This window comes from Balaenoptera ricei, chromosome 4 (genome assembly GCF_028023285.1).
Source record: "Balaenoptera ricei isolate mBalRic1 chromosome 4, mBalRic1.hap2, whole genome shotgun sequence".
Lineage (NCBI taxonomy): Eukaryota > Metazoa > Chordata > Mammalia > Artiodactyla > Balaenopteridae > Balaenoptera > Balaenoptera ricei.
The window spans coordinates 113,106,455-113,132,106 of NC_082642.1; the positions used below are offsets into that span (position 1 = coordinate 113,106,455).

At 36.7% G+C, this 25,652-nt stretch overlaps 1 protein-coding gene across 32 annotated transcripts in view; it reads left to right on the forward strand.

Annotated features, from left to right (window-relative positions):
• ABI3BP (ABI family member 3 binding protein) overlaps positions 1-25,652 on the forward strand; it is a 272,912-nt gene that overhangs the window by 103,090 nt on the left and 144,170 nt on the right. For all 32 annotated transcript variants that reach the window (XR_009502949.1, XR_009502948.1, XM_059921278.1 and 29 more), the window contains 5 exons: positions 8,914-9,095; positions 9,651-9,706; positions 18,953-19,001; positions 20,178-20,249; positions 20,898-20,990. Coding sequence is in view for 30 of the 32 variants with exons in the window: in XM_059921278.1 (XP_059777261.1) it covers positions 8,914-9,095; positions 9,651-9,706; positions 18,953-19,001; positions 20,178-20,249; positions 20,898-20,990 (452 nt within the window). In the remaining 2 variants the exon portion in view is untranslated. The remainder of the gene's footprint in view (positions 1-8,913; positions 9,096-9,650; positions 9,707-18,952; positions 19,002-20,177; positions 20,250-20,897; positions 20,991-25,652) is intronic.

Sequence of the window (25,652 nt, forward strand, 5' to 3'; positions counted from 1 at the left end):
CAAGATGGACTTAATTGATATTTATAGGACATTCCATCCAAAAACCACAGAATACACTTTCTTCTCAAGTGCTCATGGAACCTTCTCCAGGATAGATCATATCTTGGGTCACAAATCAAGCCTTGGTAAATATAAGAAAATTGAGATCATATCAAGTATCTTTTCTGACCACAATGCTATGAGACTAAATATCAATTACAGGAAAAAATCTGTAAAAAAGTACAAATACACGGAGGCTAAACAATACACTATTAAATAACCAAGAGATCATTGAAGAAATCAAAGAGGAAAGCAAAAGATACCTAGAAATAAATGAGAATGAAAACATGGCGACCCAAAACCTATGGGATGCAGCAAAAGCAGTTCTAAGAGGGAAGTTTATAACAATACAATCCTACCTCAAGAAACAAGAAACATCTCAAATAAACAACCTAACCCTACACCTAAAGCAATCAGAGAAAGAAGAAAAAAATAACCCCAAAGTTACAAGAAGGAAAGAAATCATAAAGATCAGATCAGAAATAAATGACAAAGAAATGAAGGAAACAATAGCAAAGATCAATAAAACTAAAAGCTGGTTCTTTCAGAAGATAAAATTGATAAACCATTAGCCAGACTCATCAAGAAAAAAAGGGAGAAGACTCAAATCAACAGAATTAGAAATGAAAAAGGAGAAGTACCAAGTGACACTGCAGAAATACAAAGGATCATGAGAGATTACTACAAGGAACTATATGCCAATAAAATGGACAACCTGGAAGAAATGGACAAATTCTTAAAAAAGCACACCCTTCCAAGACTGAACCAGGAAGAAATAGAAAATATAAACAGACCAATCACAAGCACTGAAATTAAAGCAGTGATTTAAAATCTTCCAACAAACAAAAGCCCCAGACCAGATGGCTTCACAGGTGAATTCTATCAAACATTTAGAGAAGACCTAACACCTATCCTTCTCAAACTCTCCCAAAATACAGCAGAGGGAGGAATATGTCCAAACTCTTTATACAAGACTACCATCAACCTGATACCAAAACCAGACGATGATGTCAGAAAGAAAGAAAACTACAGGCCAATATCACTGATGAACATAGATGCAAAAATCCTCAACAAAATACTAGCAAACAGAATCCAACAGCACATTAAAAGGATCATACAGCATGATCAAGTGGGATTTATCCCAGGAATGCAAGGATTCTTCAATATACGCAAATCAATCAATGTGATAAACCGTAGTAACAAATTGAACAATTAAAACCATATGATCATCTCAATAGATGCAGAAAAAGCTTTCAACAAAATTCAACAGCCATTTATGATAAAAAGCCCTCCAGAAAGTAGGCTTAGAGGGAACTCTCAACATAATAGAGGCCATATATGACAAACCCACAGCCAACATCATTCTCAGTGGTGAAAATCTGAAACCATTTCCACTCAGAGCAGAAGCAAGACAAGGTTGCCTACTCTCACCACTATTATTCAACATAGTTTTGGAAGTTTTAGCCACAGCAATCAGAGAAGAAAAAGAAACAAAAGGAATCCAAATCAGAAAAGAAGAGGCAAAACTGTCACTGTTTGCAGATGACATGATACTATACATAGAGAATCCTAAAGATGCTACCAGAAAACTACTAGAGCTAATCAATGAATTTGGTAGAGTAGCAGGATACAAAATTAATGCACAGAAATCTCTTGCATTCCTATACACTAATGATGAAAAATCTGAAAGAGAAGTTAAGGAAACACTCCCATTTACCATTGCAACAAAAAGAATAAAATACCTAGGAATAAGCCTACCTAAGGAGACAAAAGACCTGTATGCAGGAAACTATAAGACACTGATGAAAGAAATTAAAGATGATACAAACAGATGGAGAGATATACCAGATTCTTGCATTGGAAGAATCAACATTGTGAAAATGACTATACTACCCAAAGCAATCTACAGATTCAGTGCAATCCCTATCAAACTACCACTGGCATTTTTCACAGAACTAGAACAAACAATTTCACAATTTGTATGGAAACACAAAAGACCCCGAGTAGCCAAAGCAATCTTGAGAAAGAAAAATGGAGCTGGAGGAATCAGGCTCCCAGACTTCAGACTATACTACAAAGCTACAGTAATCAAGACAGGATGGAACTAGCACAAAAACAGAAGTATAGCTCAATGGAACAGGATAGAAAGCCCAGAAATAAACCCACACACATACAGTCACCTTATCTTTGATAAAGGAGGCAAGAATATACAATGGAGAAAAGACAGCCTCTTCAATAAGTGGTGCGGGAAAACTGGACAGCTACATGTAAAAGAATGAAATTAGAACACTACCTAACACCATACACAAAAATAAACTCAAAATGGATTAAAGACCTAAATGGAAGGCCCGACACTTTCAAACTCTTAGAGGAAAACATAGGCATAACACTCTATGACATACATCACAGCAAGATTCTTTTTGACCCACCTCCTAGAGAAATGGAAATAAAAACAAAAATAAACAAATGGGACCTAATGAAACTTAAAAACTTTTGCACAGCAAAGGAAACCATAAACGAGACAAAAAGACAACCCTCAGTATGGGAGAAAATATTTACAAATGAAACAACTGACAAGGGCTTAATCTCCAAAATATACAAGCAGCTCATGCAGCTCAATATCAAAAAAAAAACCCAATCCAAAAATGGGCAGAGGACCTAAATAGACCTAAATTCCTCCAAAGAAGATATACAGATTGCCAACAAACACATGAAAGGATGCTCAACATCACTAGTCATTAGAGAAATACAAATCAAAACTACAATGAGGTATCACCTCACACTGATCAGAATGGCCATCATCAAAAAGTCTACAAACAATAAATGCTCGAAAGGGTGTGGAGAAAAGGGAGCCCTCTTGCACTGTTGGTGGGAATGTAAATTGATACAGCCACTATGGAGAACAGTATGGAGGTTCCTCAAAAGTCTAAAAATAGAACTACCATACGACCCAGCAGTCCCACTACTGGACACATACCCTGAGAAAACCGTAATTCAAAAAGAGTGATGTATACCCTGAGAAAACCATAATTCAAAATGAGACATGTACCACAATGTTCACTGCAGGTCTCTTTACAATCGCCAGGACATGGAAGCACCCTAAATGTCCATCAACAGATGAATGGATAAAGAAGATGTGGCACATATATACAATGGGATATTACTCAGCCATAAAAGGAAATGAAATTGAGTTATTTGTAGTGAGGTATATGGACCTAGAGACTATCATACAGAGTGAAGTAAGTCAGAAAGAGAAAAACAAATACCGTATCCTAAACCATACATATGGAATCTAAAAAAAAAAAAAAAAAAAGGTTCTGAAGAACCTAGGTGCAGGACAGGAATAAAGATTCAGATGTAGCGTATGGACTTGAGGACACGGGGAAGGGGAAGGGGAAGCTGGGATGAAGTGAGAGAGTGGCATGGACATATATACACTGCCAAATGTAAAATCGATAGCTAGTGGGAAGAAGCCGCATAGCACAGGGAGATCTGCTCCCTGCTTTGTGACCACCTAGAGGGGTGGGATTGGGAGGGTGGGAGGGAGATGCAAGAGGGACGGGATATGGGGTACATGTATACGTATAGCTGATTTAATTTGTTATACAGCAGAAACTAATGTACCATTGTAAAGCAATTATACTCCCATAAAGATGTTTTTTAAAAAAAAAGAAATGATACTGAGTTTGCTGCTAGTCTTCTTGTTATTTTTGATATTAGTTACCTTATATTATGTGATAATTGCCACTTCAAGCAAGGTATTCCATTTTAGATAGCGCTAAAATCACTAGAAACTTCTTTCTCTTGTTGAGCTTAAACCAGCCAGCAGTGAGTGACAAAAAGATTTTGGAAATGGTTTACCAGTTTGAAAATTATTCTAAGAGTTCAGAGATAGTAAGGACCCAAACTGGTCCTTTAAGTGTTACTTAGTAGTAGAGGCAAGACAAGTGCAAGAGGTATCACTCAGGGAAACATAACTGGACTTGAAAACTGATTGAACACGGGGAGAAGGAATGTGAAGACAACAGGAATAGGAACAGATTTGGAAAAGATGAGTAGATTTTAAAGTAGTTATGAAGTTCACAGATGATCAAATCATTGGATTTGACCATGAGGTTTTACTGTACTAACAGGTCAGACACCAGACTGCAAAGAGATTTAGGCATTATGAGTGGTAAGAAAACAGAAGAAAGTAGATTAATTTTGAGAAATCTTGTATTAAAAGGTAATGGCAGGAATAAGAAGTGAGTATTAGTTTTAGTTTTGCTTTGATATGGTAGAAAATAGTTAAACAACTTTTTGACTCAGAGAAAGGTCCTTGAAGAATCAAGAGAAAGGATGCAGAGTAGGTGGAATAAGAAAATGGAATAAAATTACCAAGACACTTATTTTTCAGAAGAAAGGAGAATCCTGGAATCGGAGAGGGGCAAGGAGAGAGTGAAGGGGGAGAGAGAGACTTTGAGAGGAAGGGAGTGAGGGCAGATTTTATATCAGCAGTCACAGTCTCAGTAAGGCAAGAAGCAAGGATATTGACAATGGGGGGGGCGTCAGGAAGTGTCCTTTGATGTGAAGAGAGCAAAAAAAAATGTGTGATGTGTGGAATAGATGTTCTAGGAAATATAGTAATTAATCACATAGAAATAAAAGAATTGCTGAAAAAAGTATAGAAAGTCCCAAAGATGGCCAACCATGTGCATCAATCCAGGCTAGTTTGTGAAGGGACTAAATTTATTGACACTATTCAATTTCTCCACTTGGCAGAATTCAATGCCAGTTACATCATAAATTTTATTTATGGGATTTCTGCCTCTGGAGTTTCTAGCCTGTGTTATGCCTCTGTATTTTATTGGAATAGAATGTCTAATTTGTAGCTAGAATCAGATTTTAGAAACAGAAAGGATTCAAAGATTGTCTAATCCAACCCCTTTTTTTCAAAGTAGAAAGTTGATGTATAAGTGGGCAAAGAGACTCTCCTGAGGGCGTGCTACTAGTTTGCAGCTGGCAGATATCCAAGCCAAGCCACTATCTGCCTTCTCCATTACATTTGGAGGAGCTATGGTATTTTTTAAGTTATAATAACGATTATTGTCAGTTTTGAGACTCTTGGGGAGACCCAAGCACAGAATATTGCCAGTTGAACCAAACACTGCCCTCAACAGTTGCTTACCACTTAATTAGGATGTGAGATATCCTTGTTTCTAAAATCCAAATTGCTAGTCAGGCTTTGCAGAGGTCTGCTCTGATGACATTCACTGGCTGTTAACCTCTGTCTTTAATAGGCCTGTTGCCTCTCTATGCACTTGTGTCCAAATTTAATTAACCACAGAAAAAAAGTGCAATCAACATTTGATCCTGGATGTCCTCAGACAATATTGGGAAGTCTGTGATTATGTGAAAGCCTTAAGTAATGCTAAAAGAACTTCTGATTCTTTTTACTTCTCTTCCATTCTGGGTCATTTTACCTTGTTTTTGCATCTCCTTTTGCTGAGCCCTGCAGTAGATAGTCCAATGCAACACAGAAGGTATTAGCTTATCAGTCAGAAAACAGCCATTTGCCTGGCTCTGTCACTGATTCTCAGGCTTTAGACACTTCTTGGCCTCTCTCTTCTATAATAATTCTTGCTGTGCTCATTTCAGAATTTATTGTATGAATACATGGAAATAAATTTAAAAATCTTAAGCCCTCTGCAAATGTACCATGTAGACATTTATTGAACTTTCCTTCCATTTGCATTGATTCTGTAAGAATGCTGAGGTTTGGTAAATGAACTCTTATGCAACGACATATTGCAAAATATAATTGTAGACCTAATGGCTTAAATCAGTATATTTTGGTGATTGAGTCATTGGCCATTTAGAGCAACTATAATTTTAGAATGACCCTATGAGCACCTAAGTTTCCATTCTATTTGTTCCACGACATATATGGAGTGCCTACTCTGTGCTAGGTTGTACAGTATTATCATCATAAGGCCTATATTTTGCTTTAAAATCAAGAAAATAGACTTCACCACTTTATAGCTAAGTAGCCTTGTTTACTATCTCTTTTAAAATTTAGAACTTGCCTATATTATACAAGTATCAATTAAGCCAATGTTGGTGAGGGTAACCTAACTGAAGCCTAGGAGAAGGCCTAGCTGCCTGTACTTTTATTTTTCCTGACCAAGTTGGTACAAGAGAGGTTAGTTAGAAAGCTTCGTGATCAAAATAGAAAAAAATTTACAAGCTAGGTTTTTTTTTAACAAAGTCTTAGAACACGTCTGTCTCATTTTATTCCTAGGAAGAGGATATAAAATCAAACTTCCTGGGAATCCTGGAATCTGGCCTCTGGTAGTTCTGTTAGCCTTGCCCCACACCCCTACCAGATCATGCAAGCAGTTCAGGACTTCAGAAATGTATCCAAACTAGAGACGCATAACTCTGGAGGCCCATCTGGTCTGATTTTAGTTTCTCTGCACTTCCCTGAAGTCCTGTAATAGCCAGGGCAGGGGAAAAACAACAGAAATTCTGTTCGACGTACTTGTCAACAAATGTGTTTCATAAACTACTGTTGATGGTTCAACTCACGGGACACAGAGCATTCGTATTCTATAACATTTGTTCTCAGTAGCAGTTAGTGTTCTGGCTGGAACAGCCTCCTTCACTTGTTCTGTTTTTCGTGACTTTGGAATGGGGTATGAAGCCCAGAGAGCTGCTTTTACGAGGAAGAAGCAAGCTAATGAATGATTTCGAGCATTCCAGTAGTTTGTGACTAGTAAGAAAGTAGGCTGAATGTACGAATACATCCCTTTTCCGTACTTAAGAAACTGTAACCCCCTTGCTGACTTCATGGGCATGCAACCGGTACAGTCACACAGGTTCCCCACTTAGCAGGGCCCATGCTTGGTTTAATGCTCTGTTGTCACCGTCTTAAAAGTCTTAATCATTTTTGAATAAGGGGCTCCATGTTTTCATTTTGCTGTGAACTCCACAAATGATGTAGCCAGTCCTGGCCCTTGTTTCCAAAGATTCTGGGTGATGTTTTTTTTGTATCAAGAGCTTGTGCCTGGCACTTAGAGGGGACACAATAAACATTTTTAGCATGAGTAAATGAGGGATTTTAGGGCTTTAAATAAAAGCAATTGACCTGATTCTTAGTCAGGGTGAGGAGTTGGGGAGAAGTACTAAATTTTTGAGAGAAAATTTAGAATGTAAAAAAAGAGTCTAAAATAGTATAACAAGCATGTATGTTTCCATTGTTAATACATGACAATTATTATTTTATTCTATTTACTTAAGATGTTTATTTAAGAATAAAAAGCAAATGAAGTTTATTTGTTGGCCCCATCTCTAGTCTCATGTATTTCCCTACTTGCTCACTGGGAGCCAAAGCACTATCATAAATGTTGTATCGTTCCAGTATTTCTTGTCCCTTTACACTGCCAGGAATGATATATGGTAACATATTTTGTGTGAGTGTTTTGTTTTGTTTTGTTTTAATTTTTTTTTTTTTTAACTTTGGGTTTATTTATTTATTTATTTTTATGGCTGTGTTGGGTCTTCGTTTCTGTGCGAGGGCTTTCTCTAGTTGTGGCGAGCGGGGGCCACTCTTCATCGCGGTGCGCGGGCCTCTCACTATCGCGGCCTCTCTTGTTGCGGAGCACAGGCTCCAGACGCGCAGGCTCAGTAATTGTGGCTCACGGGCCCAGCTGCTCCGCGGCATGTGGGATCTTCCCAGACCAGGGCTCGAACCCGTATCCTCTGCATTGGCAGGCAGATTCTCAACCACTGCGCCACCAGGGAAGCCCTGTGTGAGTGTTTTAAGCTTTGTGCAAATGATGTGAAACTCCATGCGTCATTTTGCTATTTTCATTCAATATTTTGTTTGTAAAATTTAGCCATATTGATACATGTAGCCCTAGTTCATTCATTCTCATTGTTGTATCCAGTAGCAATGCAATTTCCTTTCCTGACCTGCTTCCCCACTTCATGAGACTATTTAGAGCAGAGCCAGAGGAGTTTTTCCTGCTTTTCTGTTTCTGCCACTAGTAAAAGTCGCTAGCTGGATGACATTGCGCAAGTTAAGCGATCTTTCAGACACATGGTTTTCACATTTGTAAAATAGGATTAATGATTTCTACCACTTAAGATGTTTTTGTGACAATTAAATGAGATAATATATATAAAACCTACCATGTGATAAAGGTGCAAAAAAAAATAGTAGTGAGGATTATTAGTACCTTGTGATATATATGTCTGAATATTATGAAGCCCTAAGCAAATAGGTAACAGTGATCTTGAATTTGCATTGTTTGATTTTTCTCATTGTACTCTCAGCTTGACTATTGGTGTTGATGCTTTTTTTAATAGTAAGAAAATTTCACCCTTGAAATAAAGTCCTGGATGCATTAGAGTGCATCAAGTTCCTCTTTTACAAAATTGAACGGTATTACCTCTAATGTACCTTCCATGGTGTTAAATGATATTACCTCTAATGTACCTTCCATGGGCTTAAACCCATACAGTTATGAAACTATATTATTAAATATTTATAAAAATATGCCTATGTTCTTCTCTATGCATAATTAGAAAAAAATGAATGCCTAGTGTTTTCCAACTTTCATTTTGGAAAGTATCAAATAATAGAATTGAGAAATCTGGAATTCTGTTAGACCATGACTGTGCTGTTACCTAGTCCCCTAACTTGCAATTAGAAATTAAAAACTTAAGCACACACCGAGAAACTTTTTCATGTTCTCTGAAAATTAAGAAAAAATCTAAACAGAAGCCAATGTTAAATCTTGAGAGTAGGTGGGAGTCTATGATGTATTAAGAAACTTGAAGTACATTCTGAATCTCCCTGTGGTTTTACAGCATATTTTGGTTATTCAACAGATTTTATACAATTCGCTATAGAGAAAAGGATAAGGAAAAGAAATGGATTTTTCAACTCTGTCCGGCCACTGAAACAATTGTGGAAAATCTAAAGCCTGACACAGTTTATGAATTCGGAGTGAAAGACAATGTAGAAGGTGGAATTTGGAGTAAGATTTTTAATCACAAGACTATTGTTGGAAGTAAGTACCTAGAACTATTTGAGTGAGCTTTCTGTAATATTTTTTCCTAATTATCAAATTTTAAATTATTTTATTAGTTGCATAATAGGAAATGAGTTAATTCTCATTATCCATATTTATGAAAATACAAAAGTAAACAGAATTTGAGCATTGATATTTCAGAATCTTTTTTATAATGAGTGTTTTTTTTTTAAAATGGTAAACTAATATTTGACAGTAGCAATCATTGATAACAATTTATTTGGCCATTGTCATATTTTCAATCAATCTCTGACCTATGAACACTAACTGAGCCAAAAATCAATAACGTGTACAAATGCTAAGTTAAAAAGCTGGGCCAGTGGAATTGAACGTGCAAAGACTTTGTGGGGCTGGGCTTGCTTCCTATCATCCCTTGTTTCGAACATCATTGGAATCAGTGTTTGAAATGAGAGCAAATAAAATAATATGCCCAAGTTAGAGCAGGAGTTGTAGTTGTCTTCATAATGACTAGTAAGAATTGATTTAGGGAAAAGAAGAATGAAAAGAATGTCATTTTCCTCTTGTTCTTGTCAGGTAAAAACAAAGTAAATGGGAAAATCCAAAGTACCTATGACCAAGTCCACACAGTGGTATGTACCAGCTTATTTTCAAGAATGTTCTTTTAAAAATGTGTCTGCATTATACTCTCATTTAAATAAGGAAGTAGTCCTATTATGAGATACTGAAACTGAATTAACTGCCTAGCTATAGGGTTTTGGGTCAAGTTTTGATCCATAATGTTTTAGGAATTAGTTTCTTTCTCAGAAAATGGAGGTGGAAGCATGAGATCAGATTATCTCTAATATGTTTAAAGCTCTAAAATTCTGATATTCTGTATAGTTATCTAGTATTTCAGTATTCCAGGTATTTTGAGATTATTCTTATTATCTTCTGTCCTGTGGGTTGTTTTTTACTGTAACATGTTTCAAGAGTGAATAAGTACATGCACTACTTAACCCTGCGATTGTTCAAATCTTTCCTCTATTTTCTATCATTTCCTACTTAAAAGAACCAACCCTTTTCAAAATGATGAAGCAACTGGTTTGGTTTTGTAACATGCCCAACTTCTATTCAGTGCAGTGAATGTTTGTATAATTTATGTGCCCAGCATTTTCCCCATCTAGAACTCTTTTCTCTCTCACCTTAGGAGCTCAGTCCCTTGTTCTCCTCTTTCCCTCCACTTTTCAAAATCTGTTCTCAGGAAGCATTATATCAGTTCCATACTACCTGTTATAAATGTAAGCCATTGTTAGAACCATCACAGAGACATTTGCCATTGAAATCACATGCCTAATTATAAAGTAAAGAACATTACATCATAGAGCAGGTAGAGAAGGCACTTTGGTGAGAAGAGGGGAGTTTGATGCTGGCTTTGGTCTCTATGTATTGGGAGTATGCAGCCAGGGAAATATTCTACAGTCAAGTGAACACGCAAAGACTCTATTCAGGGTTGCAAATTTGTTCTATTCAATGTGTGCATGATGTATGTGGATAGATGGTTTTTTATGTCTATTGAATAGTCCACAGAATAACCCACTGTTCATGTAGCCCAGTGGGGGAAAAAAGGTAGTACATACCTCAGTGAATAAAAATATGCAAGATTCTTTTCAGTGACAGAAAATGGGTTTGGATAAAATAGAACTGAGAATTACTGCTGATAAAGGAAATGTTTCTTTGGTTTGAACTGGCAGAAAAGTGTGTATATTGGGAAATTATTGTCATGATTATTAAATTATTGTGACTGCCCAGGACAGTATTTTGGTATATTTAAAATCAAAATATAAGAAAGGAGATTGTAGGTAAATTCTGAGGCCTAGATTGATTGATTCATTTATTTTCTTTCTCTCTTGCCTCCATCTCTTCTCTCTCTCTCTCTTTCTCTGTTTGGTTTTGACTATTTTCCTAATTATCTGACATTTAAAGATTTATAATGTATAAAAATGAGAAAAGAAAACTTAACAAAATTACCTATAACACTGCCAAATAAAGACCAGTAGAAAACCATTTATGGTCTACTGTTAAAACTTTTAGAACACTGTATTTTTTTTCAAGCATGTTTTCATTATAAAATTAAAATCATGCTATATGTGCAATTTTATATCTCATTCTTTTCACTTAGCCAAAATATGGCCTAGCATATTTCATGTCATTAAGTACTTTTCATATACATAGTTTCAATTGCTGTGTATTACATAATCTAAGTACACTATCAGCTACTCAATCTGTTTCCAATTTGTAGGCATTTAAGTTATTTCTAATAGTTTAATTATGTCATTATGGTGAACATTTATGATCATAAATCTTTGTTCCCATTTCTGATTGTTTCCTTAAAGTAAATACTTAGAAGAGGAATTAACAGTTTAGAGTTTTAACATTTTTTTAAACTTTCTAATATGTTTGGTCAACTTTCTTTCCAGAAAGGTTTTACCAATTTACAATCTTGCTGGCAATGGATCAGAGTTATCTTTCTGTAGTACCCTGATTTTCAACATTATGTATTTCCATCCCTAAAATTTTGGCTAGTATAATAGTATAAAATGGTTTTTAAATTTCTATTTCTGATTGCTGATAAAGCAGCACTTTCTTCACTTATTTATTAGCCATTTGTATTTTCCACTTAATGACCTTTAGTTTCAGTTCTTTGTTTATTGGGCATCTCATGGTTTTTTTTTATTGAATAGTTTAAAGACTTTAAAGAGCAAAGACTTTTTGTGATATCATCTAGAAACATTATTTGCACATTCGTTATCAATTTTGTTTATGGGAATTTGTGAAATAGGCAAGTCTTAATTTGCTTAATCAAGGTATTTGTCTTTTCCATTGTCATATCTCCAATTGCCTTATATTTTTGAAAGCCCTTCCCTATCCAGAGATCAGATAAATATTTCTCTATTTTTTTTGTCTTATAAGTGGTTTGATTTTGTAGTAATTAAACTCTAACCTATGTGGATTTTATTTTGCTATATTATATGTAGTAAGGTCCTATATTGATGAGGTTATATACTTTTCCCAAATAATTAACCAATTGGCTTAGCACCAAGTATTGAATTCTGCCATTCCCTAAGGTCCCTTTGTCTTTGTCTCTCTTAAATCCAATCACAGGGAATAGAGTTGCTTTCCATTCTCTTCTAGAACAATCCTCACTGTTGTGAGTGGTTTTCTAGGAAGCACATCTTATCTCCCATCCTCTTGGCTGTCCTGCTTTATCTTACATGTGACTCGATGTCGTTTCTTTCATTCCTTCTTCTCAGCAATCATATCTCAATAATTTGTATTTCTTTTGGCAGAATATTTCACTTAGGGTGAGTTACTCACCAAGATTGGGAAAGATGATTGGCATTTTATTTCCAAGAAATTTAATTTATTTTCCACATCATAAATAACCATGGCAAGAAGGTCCAGTTAGAAACTTCCTGCATCTATGACACAGAGCCAGATATTTTATCACTTCAAGCTGTGAGGCAGAGTACCCCAAACTGCAGCCAGCTCTAAAGAGCAGTGCTCTGAAACTCTTGGGTATTTCCAAAGGAAAAGTCGAATTAACTGAAAAGATATTTTAAGGCTTCTCTGTAAGCCTTTCTTCATTGTTACCTTCTAGATAGCAGAAAAAATGTTTCCCAAGCTGCCTTCTGTGCATTTGGGTAGCTCTGGAACATGGGAGAGTTGAAAAGTAACCAGCTGGGATAGCCTTTGACCATCTTATATGATCATTTAGAATTGATTCTGAAAGTTGATTTGATACTTTAGAGGTATATTTTAATAAGTCGATATCAATCCAATGTTTACCCATCTCTTCTCTGAGACTGATCTTAGAAGGCAGTATTTCAAGAGATATGAAATTAATTCCAGAGTTTTAGGTAAAAGATACATTGAAAAATGTTTTTATTCATATATGCATGCTTATACCTAAAACTTAAATGCAGCAGAAACTCCTTCACACCTTCTGAAAAGAGATTGGAAATGTGAAAAACAATTTGAACTTGAGGCGATCCATTTTTAACAGATAAATAATATTTAGATTAAAATTTTGAATGTTAAATACAGCCCCATCTTAAGCATCTTGTTACATTATATATTGTAATTCATGTATCTAAGCATGTGTTCTGCAGGCAAGTCCCAGTACACTTGTGCCAGGGGACACTTAGCAGGGGTCTCTTCTGATAGGTTAGTGCCTTCCTTCTACTGCTTGTTAAATACTTTCAATATCATCCCTGCCTACACCTCTAGAAAAATCAGAGAAAAGATGTATGCATAAACAATAACCCTGATTCTTCCCATGTAAGTTGTATCACTTGAGATCCATGTAACTGCGGAAGAAAAAACAGATGATAATTGTGCTATTTTCTTCACGTTGAGAAGCAAGAACACTCTTTTTATCAAGGTGAAACCTAGTGTTTACTATTAGGTTCTTTAAAAAATTTTTTATTGGATTATAGTTGATTTACAATGTTGTGTTAGTTTCAGGTGTACAGCAAAGTGATTCAGTTATACATATACATATATTCATTCTTTTTCAGATTCTTTTCTCATGTAGGTTATCACAGAATATTGAGTAGAGTTCTCTGTGCTATACAGTAGGTCCTTGTTGGTTATCTGTCTTATATATAGTAGTGTGTGTATGTTCATCCCAAGCTCCTGATTTATTCCTCCCCATCACATTTCCCCTTTGGTAACCATAAGTTTGTTTTCAATATCTGTAAGTCTTTCTGTTTTGTAAATAAGTTCATTAGGTTTTATTATATATTAAAAAAAAGGAACGATGGCTAAAAGGACCTAACTTTAATACATTCTCTCTATATTTTAAAAAAACTTAGTTATCTAACTAGTTCACTAACCAAACAATAAATTTTTGAAGTATGTAGCATTTATTAACAGGTATTTTAAAGTATAAGTTTAATTATTGAATTAATCCAAATCTCCTTAGAATAAGTGTTCCCCTAAAATATGACATCTATTTTCACCCTTCCATTTTTTTCCATCAGAGATCCACCTACCTTTTTAAAAAGCCATTTCAATCATTGGCAAAAAGAGAAGTGGTATCAATTTTTAAAGTGTAACAGTTAGCAGATGAGTGAATAGGGAAAAATACGGTGTGGTCCCCACCCGCACCCTAAGACTGTATGCAGTGAGTATATCAGGTGTCCTTCCATTCTTAGCAATCATTGTCCTGAGCAGAAACTTTAAAATTTTATATCTAGGCCACTGATATCACCAAAGGTGTATGTCTGATTCCTCCCTAGCTGACTGGAAATACGGAGACTTTCGCAAGAAGGATGTTAGATTCACTTTTAGTCAGATGTTAGATTGAATCAGTATATTTCATAACTTTCATCATGACATCCAAAAAATGAATTAAAACCAGAATGTAACATGCCCAAGTTTTTCTCATGTTGTTTAGCTGTTGAGTCACTGAAATTTGATTTTGAGCAACCCTTAGCCACTCCCCAAATGGACAGTTCCTCTTTATCTCAGGGCCTAAGAATAAAGTTAAATCTACAATGGATATGCTGCCGCCACAAAAATATCAAATGGACAAACCTGTAAAGAGTAACTTGCAAAGAACAGCACCCTGGTGTTACCACTACTTTTATTAAAGCTAATTTTCAAAATAATATCGGGAGGAAGGTAGTGTAATGCAGGGTGAATCCAAAATCTTTCATGTGGCTACTGCTGCTGTGGTTATTTCTAGATGAGTGTAGGTTTTCCCTAACCAGGACTGGAAAGCAAGCTGGGCTGGCCCTCAGGGGCATTGCCTTTGACCACTTCAGCATCCTCTCCCCGTTGAATCTCACCAACTGGATACTCAGCCACAGTGTCCCCAGAAAAATGGTAAAAATGAATTCCCTTAGCCAGTCACCCTGCTCAGGATATAGCACAACCTAGGTTCTTAAGGAATAGCATTTCTCAAAACTGAAAACAATAATTAATCCCTTAAAGGGTAGGAGAGAAATATGCTCACTTCCTGACATACAATAAACATTTTAAAAATAATTGCTGAAGGGAGGGATGAGAGCTGAGGAAGGAAGTGGTGATGGAGGTTTGCTGCAGGAATGGGGTCAGCAAGCAGCAGAGAAAAGAGAGCCAGGGAGGAAATGGCCTAAGAAAGGAAACTGGTACCAGGGTGGTGTCCGTGGGAAGCAGTAGTACTGTGCTGAGGCCACCCCAGCAAAACTGTCGCAGCATCTTGTGGGATGCGGGACTTTCACTACCTCGCTTCCCACCCCGACATCCGACACCAGCTGCACTGAGACTTCTATACACGTTGACAGATACTCATAACAGCAAACCTGTGACTGTAAGGAAAGGTTACTGGTAACTTTATAAACAACATCATACATGAAACAGTTCAATTGAAATTGAGTTGTAATTGGTTACATACTGTTAAACTTGGAAATTATCATAATATTTTATTTCTCAGTAAGTCCAGGTTACAGATGTTTCCCTACATTTTTATAAAAAGACACGGGGAAAGAATTCATAGTGTGGATTTCTTACTGGGAATTTTAGAGCCTTCAGCATTAAACACTTTGGGCAGAAGGATTTTCCTGATGCCCTTGACCTAGAGATTATCATACTAAGTGAAGTGAGCCAGACAAAGACAAATGTCATATGATATCACTTATGCGTGGAATCTTAAAAAAAAAAATGATGCAAATGAACTTCTATACAAAACAGAAATAGACCCACAGACATAGAACATAAATTTATGGTTACCAAAGGGGAAAGGGGAGGGGAGAGATAAATTAGGAGGTTGGAATTAACATATACATATTACTATGTATAAAATAGATAACCAACAAGGACCTGCAGAGCACAGGGAACTATACTCAATGTTATGTAATAACCTATAAGGGAAAATAATCTGAAAAAGAATATATATATATATACAGATATATATATATATATATATGCACACATATATGAACATTCTTATATATGTATAATCTGAATCACTTTGCTATACACCTGAAACTAACACAACATAAATCAACTATATTTCAACTAAAAAAAAACCCTACTTACAGAGAGGGAGCTAGTACTTGCTCATTAGTCTTGGCGCATCTTTGGATTGTACATTGGGCAAGAGAATAATTATAGGTCTAGAAAGAACTGGATTCTGCAGCTAAATGGTTTCCTTGCTTTTTTGGCAGCACACACTACCCATATAGTCGTGTCATCATCTTAACAGAACACTGGTCTGTACCCATATAAGAACTCGAACAGACACTGTGTTCCATTCAGGTGAAGAGTGGAATATTTTCCATTTGTTTTTGTCAAAAACTTGTTTAAAACAAATCATCCACAGGGAAGGAAATAAGAATTGGGATAATGCCGTTCAAAGGCAATCAGCACAGCAACCCACAGGCGTTTCTGCTATAATGTGATGTGTGTCTGAAAAACTTCACACTCTGCCAAGTATACACTACATGGCAGGACTCACTGGGCAAACAGAGGACCAGCCATTCAAGAGTCTTTGGAACGGTAGACACAGCTCTGTCGAACGTGATTATTAGCGCCGGGAAGGACAGTGCGGCTCCGCGGGCCAGCATCCCCCATGGAACCGGAGGCTGCCGCAGCAGGGGTTAAATGCTCAGGAATGATAGAGGCCACGTGTGGCAACCCTTTCGCTGAAGCAGCACAGGTGGACGTAAGGTGGACACACCAGTGCAGGGCCGTGGGCCTGCCTGTCCCTCTCTGGGGAAGGGTCCTGTGAGCAGGTACATTTATTTAATTTTCTTATGATAAATCCAGAGGTCTTCTGCCAGTGTGACCTCAAAGCTGACTTTTTTTTTTTTCCTACTGATGGTTATACTTGCATTCCTGCTATTCCCCTCCCCTTGCCTGGGAAAAGTTGTGTATAAATTATATTTACATCATTCCTCTATTGACCAAGAGTGTATGAGCTATGCAGTACAGAAGCATATATAGTAGCTAAAGAGACTGCTGGTTAAAATAGCTTTTCCTAGTTATAAATGTAATTCACCCTTGTAAGGAACTTGGAAAATATAGAAAGGTACACAAAATAAAATATGAGATTATAAGAAATAACTATGTTAAAAAAAAATGAGCTATTTCCTTCTGGTCTTTTGTCTATACATATTTGTTATACAGTTACGTTATACTATGAGTATAAATTTGTGTCCTTTGTATTTATACTGTATGTATTTCCCACTTTAGTAAATAGATGTCAGAAATTTGAACCATAATTTATTTAACAAAACCTCTGCTTTGGAATGAGGAGGTTGTTTCACATTGTGGTAATAAACACCCTTACACGTAAATGATGCCTGTATCTTTGATTACTTCCTTAGGCTAGACTGCTAAGTAGGAAATTACTGGGTGTCTTAGCCCATCAGGGCTGCTATAACAAAAATACCACAGACTGGGTGGCTTAAACAGTAAATTATTTCTCACAGTTTTGGAGCCTGGGAAGTCCAAGATCAAGGCACTGGCAGATTTGGTGTCTGGGGAGAACTCACTTCTGGCTCACAGACAACCATCTCACACGGTGGAAGGGTGGAGGGAGTTCTCTGTCATAAGAGCACTAATCCCATTCAAGAGGGTGGAACCCTCATGAGTTATTTACTTCCCAAAGGCCCCACCTCCAAATACCATCACATTGGGGATTAAGTTTCAACACGTGAATTTTGGGGGGATACAAGCATTCAGTCTACAGCGCTGGGCCAATATACAGTACAAGAAGTATAGATACTTCTTTTTAAAAATAATCTGATAAAAGTAAACTTTTATTGTTTGTGTTTTTCAAACATAAGGACTTTACTACAAGAAGAAAAATAGCTAACAGTTAATGTGGTGTCGTGGCACTTCTTTATTACGGGCATATGGTTTATTAGAATGGGAACCTGTTAGCAAATCTCTTCTGTTCACAGCTGTAAACACCTATGTGGTTAAGTAACTCATTGAGCATATCCTGGATTGTCAGCAGATCTAGTACATGGAGTATCTATACCATGCATACAGGTTAAATCAAGCATCAAAAAATGCACGTCATGCTTACGCCTTTACCTCAATCTAATTCTTCTCTGTATGTTTGCTGCCCTTCTCTTATCCTGTTCCGTGTCTCTCCCACGGCCGTCTTATCCTTGGCTCACAATCTCCAGTGATGGCTCCACTGTAAAGTTAACACTAAACGTGCCCCTAGCTCAAGCCACTCTATGGCGTCAAAACTTCCTGTGGGACGTCTGAGGCAACTTGGAAGAAGGGAGAATGCACAGTCCTCTGGGACCTGCCCTTCCAATTTTGAGGTCCTCTGGGCATGAATATGTACAGAATAGTTAAAAGTACAGGCTTTGGAAGTAGAAATGTCTGGATCTGAGTCCCAGCTCTGCCTTCATGGACAAGGAAATACTTGGCATCAGGAGTTCACAGCAGTTGTGTCTGAAGTAGCAGGGCAGCAGCGGGGCATCCTCAGACAATTGATGTTGATTGGTTTTAAAAGAATATGTAGCTTGAAATCTTTTTTTGAGAGGAAATGTAAAGACAGAATTTGGCTGGTTCGCATCTCAAATGAAGTGAAAATAAACTAGTATTCAATTCAGAGGATTTAATTTCTTTCCATTGCAGTTTCTAAGTAAATTAAACTAAGGGGAGTTTTGAAGAAACTGCTTCTGTCAAATCTTTGGACACTTATGGGGAAAACCAAGTGAGTACGATAAAATAGAGGCAGATATATGTACTAAAGATCTTTTCAGCAGCTGTTAAACCCGTGTCATGGAGAACTTCACTAAAGACAAGGTCTACTTCCAGTTTTTTTACTTATTTATTTTTTTAAGTTAACAGTAACTCAGAAGCTGACTCTCTTCCTCTCTTTTCAGCCAGCATATGTCCCAAGAAAGCTAATCCCAGTAACAATCATCAAGCAAGGTAATTTGTATGCGTCTGCTCTGGATATGTGTTTAGAACTATTTTAATATACTTTTTAAACTGAGATAATTAAACATAGCACATATTTTTTCAATTTTTCTGATTATTTTTCAGAAAAAGTTTGAAGAAATCAGTCTAGTAAATTAGAAGTTGACAGATAATTTTGACTCTTGTACTGTTAGGCCAGGTCTTGGCAAAGCACATTGTCTGGACAACAAGGGACAGAACAAGCCTAACAAGCATTAAGTTTTAAAAAGCCAATTAAATATATGTGGCTTTCTTCAGGATTAAGATAGCTTACATGTAGAAAATCATTAATAGGATATTTGGATTAATGAAATGATAACCATGATATAGAGGTCACTTTAAGGAAAGTAAGGAAACCCAGGTTTTAAGAGTTATGTTTTATTTCAGCATCCACTCATTTTTGTTTTGACTTTCAGTTTTTCAAATTATTTAAATGACTCCATTAATTCCAGAAAGTTTCTTGGTGGAAGAGATTGAGCACTTAAAATAGTTATTCATTTTAAGGAAACACAGTGTCCCAAGTGTATTCTCAAAACAGTGTCAGTCAGTATTGGAATTATCCAGCTTCTTTGCTCTGAAAATATACATTTCCTAAATCTCTTCATTTACTGAGTCAGTCTTTGCCTCATTTTGTGCTAGTTCTTTAACTTGGGTAGGCTGCAGGGAGTAGAGCTGAGAAAGGAAATTCTTAGCTAATTAGAATGGAACACTTTCATTACTTAAAGGCACAGGAATTAAGATGTGCCTTCTAGCAGCCGCATAGCACAGGGAGATCAGCTTGGTGCTTTGTGACCACCTAGAGAGGTGGGATGGGGAGGGTGGGAGGGAGGGAGATGCAAGAGGGAAGAGATATGGGAACATATGTATATGTATAACTGATTCACTTTGTTATAAAGCAGAAACTAACACACCATTGTAAAGCAATTATACTTTTATACTTCAATAAAGATGTTTAAAAAAAAAAAAGAAAAAAAGATGTGCCTTCTAGACCTTTCGTTGCCTATGTAGCCAGCCCAATGAGTTCCTTTCTATTAATTAAAAAGTTAGATCAGGGTTTCTCCAGTGCAGATGGTGTCATGTTATTAGCTTCTTTCTGCTTCCTGACTATTTTTTTTCCATTCACACTGTTATCTTTTGGTATTTCAACAGTGATTCAGAATGTTACTCACAGGGCCTCAACTAAATCCCCAGAAAAGACTCCCTATGGAGGAACAATACTGGGTGAGTCTATCTTGAAATCTACACCTACATTAGTCAAGTCAGGCTCTTTTTTTGATAATAAGGCCTTATGGAATTTTGCACTGTGAGCAGGTCTGTTAAATTGATGTTGGTTCATTTACTTTCAGTATTTAGCATCCTGGCTTGTGTCCATTCCAGCCTAGGATCCACGAGATGCTACCTCTATCCTAGTGTGTTAGAGAAACAACTCTAGCTTGTGTCTGTTGGGCATGATGGCTCCCTCCTGCCTACCCCACAGGGCTGTTGCTGTTATGAGGGAGTCTTTGTCATACTGAATTACTCTTTTAAAAGTTATTATCAATAATGGTGTTTGTTCACACATTTTAAGCAACCATTTTACAATTCTTGAGTCTATGGATTAAAAGCCAGAATATTCTGGTTGTTCAGTTCTGAATATGAAAAAGATTCTGTATAAAAGTTACTGTCATATTTTTTCCAACATTTTAAAGTTTGGGTTAAAATTTTATTTTATTTTATTTTATTTTATTTTATTTTATTTTATTTTATTTTATTTTATTTTTTTGGGGGGGGTTAAAATTGACTCAGCAAAATAAGCACTAAACTTCATGGTTTCTAATGCTCTGAACTTTGTGATGGGATGCATTTTCTTTTCCTTCTGTTTTCTTTCAGTCCACCTTGTTATTCCAGGTCTTAATGAAACCACCCTAAAACTTCCTACCTCCATAATGTTTGAGATTTCGGATGCAATCAAGACACAGTTAGGTAAGCAGCAAAGATCTGTAGGTGAACTTTGCAGTGACAGTACTAACAGTGATATTCCTAGGATATCCAAGGGATCTAGCAAATGAGCTGTTTGGGGATCTCAAAGTAAAAACTAAGGGACAGGCACGTGCACTGTTGATGGGAATATAAAATGGTACAATTGCTGTGGAAAACAGTATGACGATTCCTCAAAAAATTAAAGATAGAATTACCATATGATCCATCAATTCCACTTCTGGGTATATAACCAAAAGAAGTGGGTGGGGAAAAGGTCTTAAAGAGATATTTGTACACTCATATTCATAGTAGCATTATTCACAATAAGTAAAATGTGGAAACAATCCAAGTGTCCATCAACAGATGAAATGATAAACAAAATGTGGTATATATATACAATGGAATATTATTCTGCCTTAAAAAGGAAGGAAATTCTCACATTTGCTATAGTATAAATGGACCTTGAGGACATAATGCTAAGTATAATAAGCCAGTCACAAAAGACAAAATGACTGTGTGATTCCACTTATATGATGCACCTAGAGTAGTCAGATTCATAGAGACAGAAAGTAGAATGGTGGCTGCCAGAGTCTGGAGGAGGAAAATGGGGAATTAGTGTTTAATGGTACGGAGTTTCAGTTTTACAAGATAAGGAGAGTTCTGGAGATGCATGGTGGTGATGGTTGCACAACATTATGAATGTATTTAATACTACTGAACTGTACACTTGAAAAATGATTAAGATTGTAAATTTTTTGTTATGTATCTTTTACCACGATTAAAAAAAAAATTGGAAAAAAAGTAAAGGGTAGATAGGATGGAGTGTTGGAGTTATTCATATAAATCACATTCTATAGGGAAATAGTTATTTTATATTTATGAAAGAAGAGTGAATGATCAAATTAACCAAAATATACACATTTATACAGGTATAATTTTCAAATGAAGTCATTGTTATAAATTATACTTATTATACTATACTGTCAAGGGGCCACTAGAGGTCTTCAGTGGTAACTGAGGTAAGGGTCAGGTCTGTTAGAATTATTATTTACTTTGAGATTGATACTGCTTCCTACTTCTAGAAAGCACCTGATATGATTTTAGTGCTTAAAAAACATAAAACATAACAATTTGGGGGAAAAAACAGCAAAATTCTGTAAAAGGAGTCCAGGAAACAATTGAGGTGGCCAGTGGGCTAAGCTAGTTGCTGCATTTGGGTATCACATTGGTCTGAATTCTCTCCATAGCAGAGGATCTCACCCTTGATGAAGCATCAGAAGCCCTGGCGGGCTTGTTACACCCAGGCTGCTGGGCTCACCCCCAGGATACTGATTCCGTAGGTCTAGGGTGGGGCCTGAGAATTTGTATTTCTACCCAGTACTCAGGTGATACTGGTCCTGCTGGTCTGGAAGCCACACTTTGAGAACCACCCCTCTAAAGTCTCTGGAGAATGTCTTGGGCCACTGATAAATATGGAAGAAGGTGGCATGATGTGGTGGAAATTGAACAAGACTTAAAAATGTGGAATATTTTCCTTGAACTAGGCAATGGCTAAGAACTTCAGTACTTATATACTTGAATCTTCACATTTTATGGGTGTGGAAACAGGCCCAAGCCCCTGTTTGGCAACATTTATTCAACAAATATTTATTAAGCATTACTCGGGGCCAGAACTGCAAGTGGCTCGGGACATAATTGTGATTTACACAGGCACGGGACCCACCCACACAGGAACCTCAGGCTTAATTTCTCCTCCCTCATTGGAGGTCTGACCTGTTTACTTGTTTGATGTTAAGCAATCAGATTGTAACAGTTCTAAAAGGTAAACCTTTATGTTCTCCTTAGCTGTTAATTTGAGAACTTCCTGGAAGAAGGAGGAGCAAAGCCTTAATAAGTGGGTAGAAAAGCATAATTAGTGGACTTAGAATTTTGGAAAATTTTTCAAAATCTATGCATCACCATTTTATTCAGATATGAACATATTTGCCCATAAATCTTTGTGGTTTTGTGCAGCTGTTACATTTTTACTGTAAAACATTCATACCTGTTAGTCCTATGGTGAGTTACTTCCAAGAATGTAGACAAGTGATTCTAGGCTTTATTTCTTTAATTTGTGCATCAGACTTGATCACCTCCTGTTTACCTGTAAACCCTGAGACTCAACTCTACATCATCTAAATGCTGTGCTAAAAGCCAGGAAGCTTCCATCTTAAATTCCCTGAGTGAACCTGTGTTTAGAACCAGAGCTCAGGACCCTTGCACTCACCTGTTCTCTGCCCAGAGCCTATATAATACTTAGCCCGGTGCCTGGGAAAGACTTGCTTGTTCTTCTTTCTCGAGATAGTTGCTTTAGGTGTAAGAATAGGTTGTTTATTTGAGATTTTTCTTGTCTCTTGAGGTAAGATTGTATTGCTATAAACTTCCCTCTTAGAACATCTTTTGTTGTGTCCCATAGGTTTTGGATCATCGTGCTTTCGTTTTCATTTGTCGATTGGTATTTTTTGATTTCCTCTTTATTTCTTCAGTGATCCACTGGTTATTTAGTAACATATTGTTTAGCCTCCATGTGTTTGTATTTTTTACAGTTTTTTTTCCTGTAATTGATTTTTAATCTCCTAGCGCTATGGTTGGAAAAGATGCTTGATATGATTTCAATTTTCTTAAATTTACCAAGGTTTGATTTGTGACCCAAGATTTGATCTATCCTGGAGAATGTTCTGTGTACGCTTGAGAAGAAAATGTGTTCTGCTGCTTTCAGATGGAATGTCCTATAAATATCAATTAAGTCTATCTTTTATAATGTGTCATTTAAGCCTTGTGTTTCCTTATTAATTTACTGTCTGGATGATCTTTCCATTGGTGTAATTGGGGTGTTAAATTCCCCACTATTACTGTGTTACTGTCAATTTCCCCTTTCATGGCTGTTAGCATTTGCCTTATATACTGAGGTGCTCCTATGTTGGGTGCATATATATTTACAATTGTTTTATCTTCTTGGATTGATCCCTTGATTGTTATGTAGTGTCGTTCCTTGTCTCTTGTAACAGCCTTTATTTTAAAGTCTATTTTGTCTGATATGAGTATTGCTACTCCAGCTTTCTGTTGATTTCCATTTGTGTGGAATATCTTTTTCCATCCCCTCACTTTCAGTCTGTATGTGTCCCTGGGTCTGAAGTGGGTCTCTTGTAGGCAGCATATATATGGTTCTTGTTTTTGTATCCATTCAGCCAGTCTGTGTCTTTTGGTTGAAGCATTTAATCCAATTACATTTACGGTAATTATCAATATGTGTATTCCTATTGCCATTTTCTTAATTGTTTTGGGTTTGTTTTTGTAGGTCTTTTTCCTTCCCTTCCTTTTTTCTTCTCTTGTGGTTTGATGACCATATTAGTGTTGTATTTGGGTAGGTTTTTCTTTTGTGTGTGTGTATCTATTGTAGTTTTTTGGTTTGCATTTCCCATGAGATTTTGATAAAGCAGTCTATATATATACAAGGTTGTTTTAAGTTACTGCTCTCTTAATTTCAAATGCAATTCTGATTTCCTGCGTTTGTACTCTCCTCTTCTCACAGTTGCTGGTTTTGATATCATGTTTGTTTATGAATGATTTCCTGCTTTTACTGTATGTTTGTCTTTACCAGTGAGCTTTCCTATTTGTGATTTTCTTGTTTCTAGTTGTGGCCTCTTGGGAAAGAGTTGTTCGGAAGGAGAAGAAAAGGAAGGAGCTGGCCAGTCTCTTACTGATTTGGTCCCTAATCTGTTCATCAAAATTCAAAAACCAGGATTTGTGAAGGAGACCGAAAATGAGCAGAATTTTTCCCACACCACTCCTGTCACTTTTTTTTTTTATTGGAGTATAGTTGATTTACAGTGTAAGTTTCAGGTATACAGCAAAGTGAATTAGTTATACATATATATATCCACTCATTTTTAGATTCTTTTTCCATATAGGCCATTACAGAGTATTGAGTAGAGTTCCCTGTGCTATACAGTAGGTTCTTTTTTTTTTTTTCTTTTTTTTTTTATTTTTGTCTGTGTTGGGTCTTCGTTTCTGTGTGAGGGCCTTCTCTAGTTGCGGCAAGCGGGGGCCACTCTTCATCACGGTGCGCGGGCCTCTCACCATCGCGGCCTCTCTTGTTGGGAGCACAGGCTCCAGACACGCAGGCTCAGTAGTTGTGGCTCACGGGCCTAGTTGCTCTGCGGCATGTGGGATCTTCCCAGACCAGGGCTCGAACCCGTGTCCCCTGCATTGGCAGGCAGACTCTCAACCACTGAGCCACCAGGGAAGCCCCCTACAGTAGGCTCTTATTAGTTATCTATTTTATATATAGTAGTGTGTATATGTCAATCCCAATCTCCCAGTTTATCCCTCCACCTCCCTTATCCCCTGGTAACCATAAGTTTGTTTTCTACATCTGTGACTCTACTAGTGTTTTGTAAATAAGTTCATTTGTACCCTTTTTTAGATCCACATGTAAGCAATATGATATGATATTTGTCTTTCTGTGTCTGACTTACTTCACTCAGTATGACAATCTCTAGGTCCATCCACGTTGCTGCACATGGCATTATTTTGTTCTTTTTTATGGCTGAGTAATATCCCACTGTATATATATACCACATTTTCTTTATCTATTCCTCTGTTGATGGACATTTAGGTTGCTTC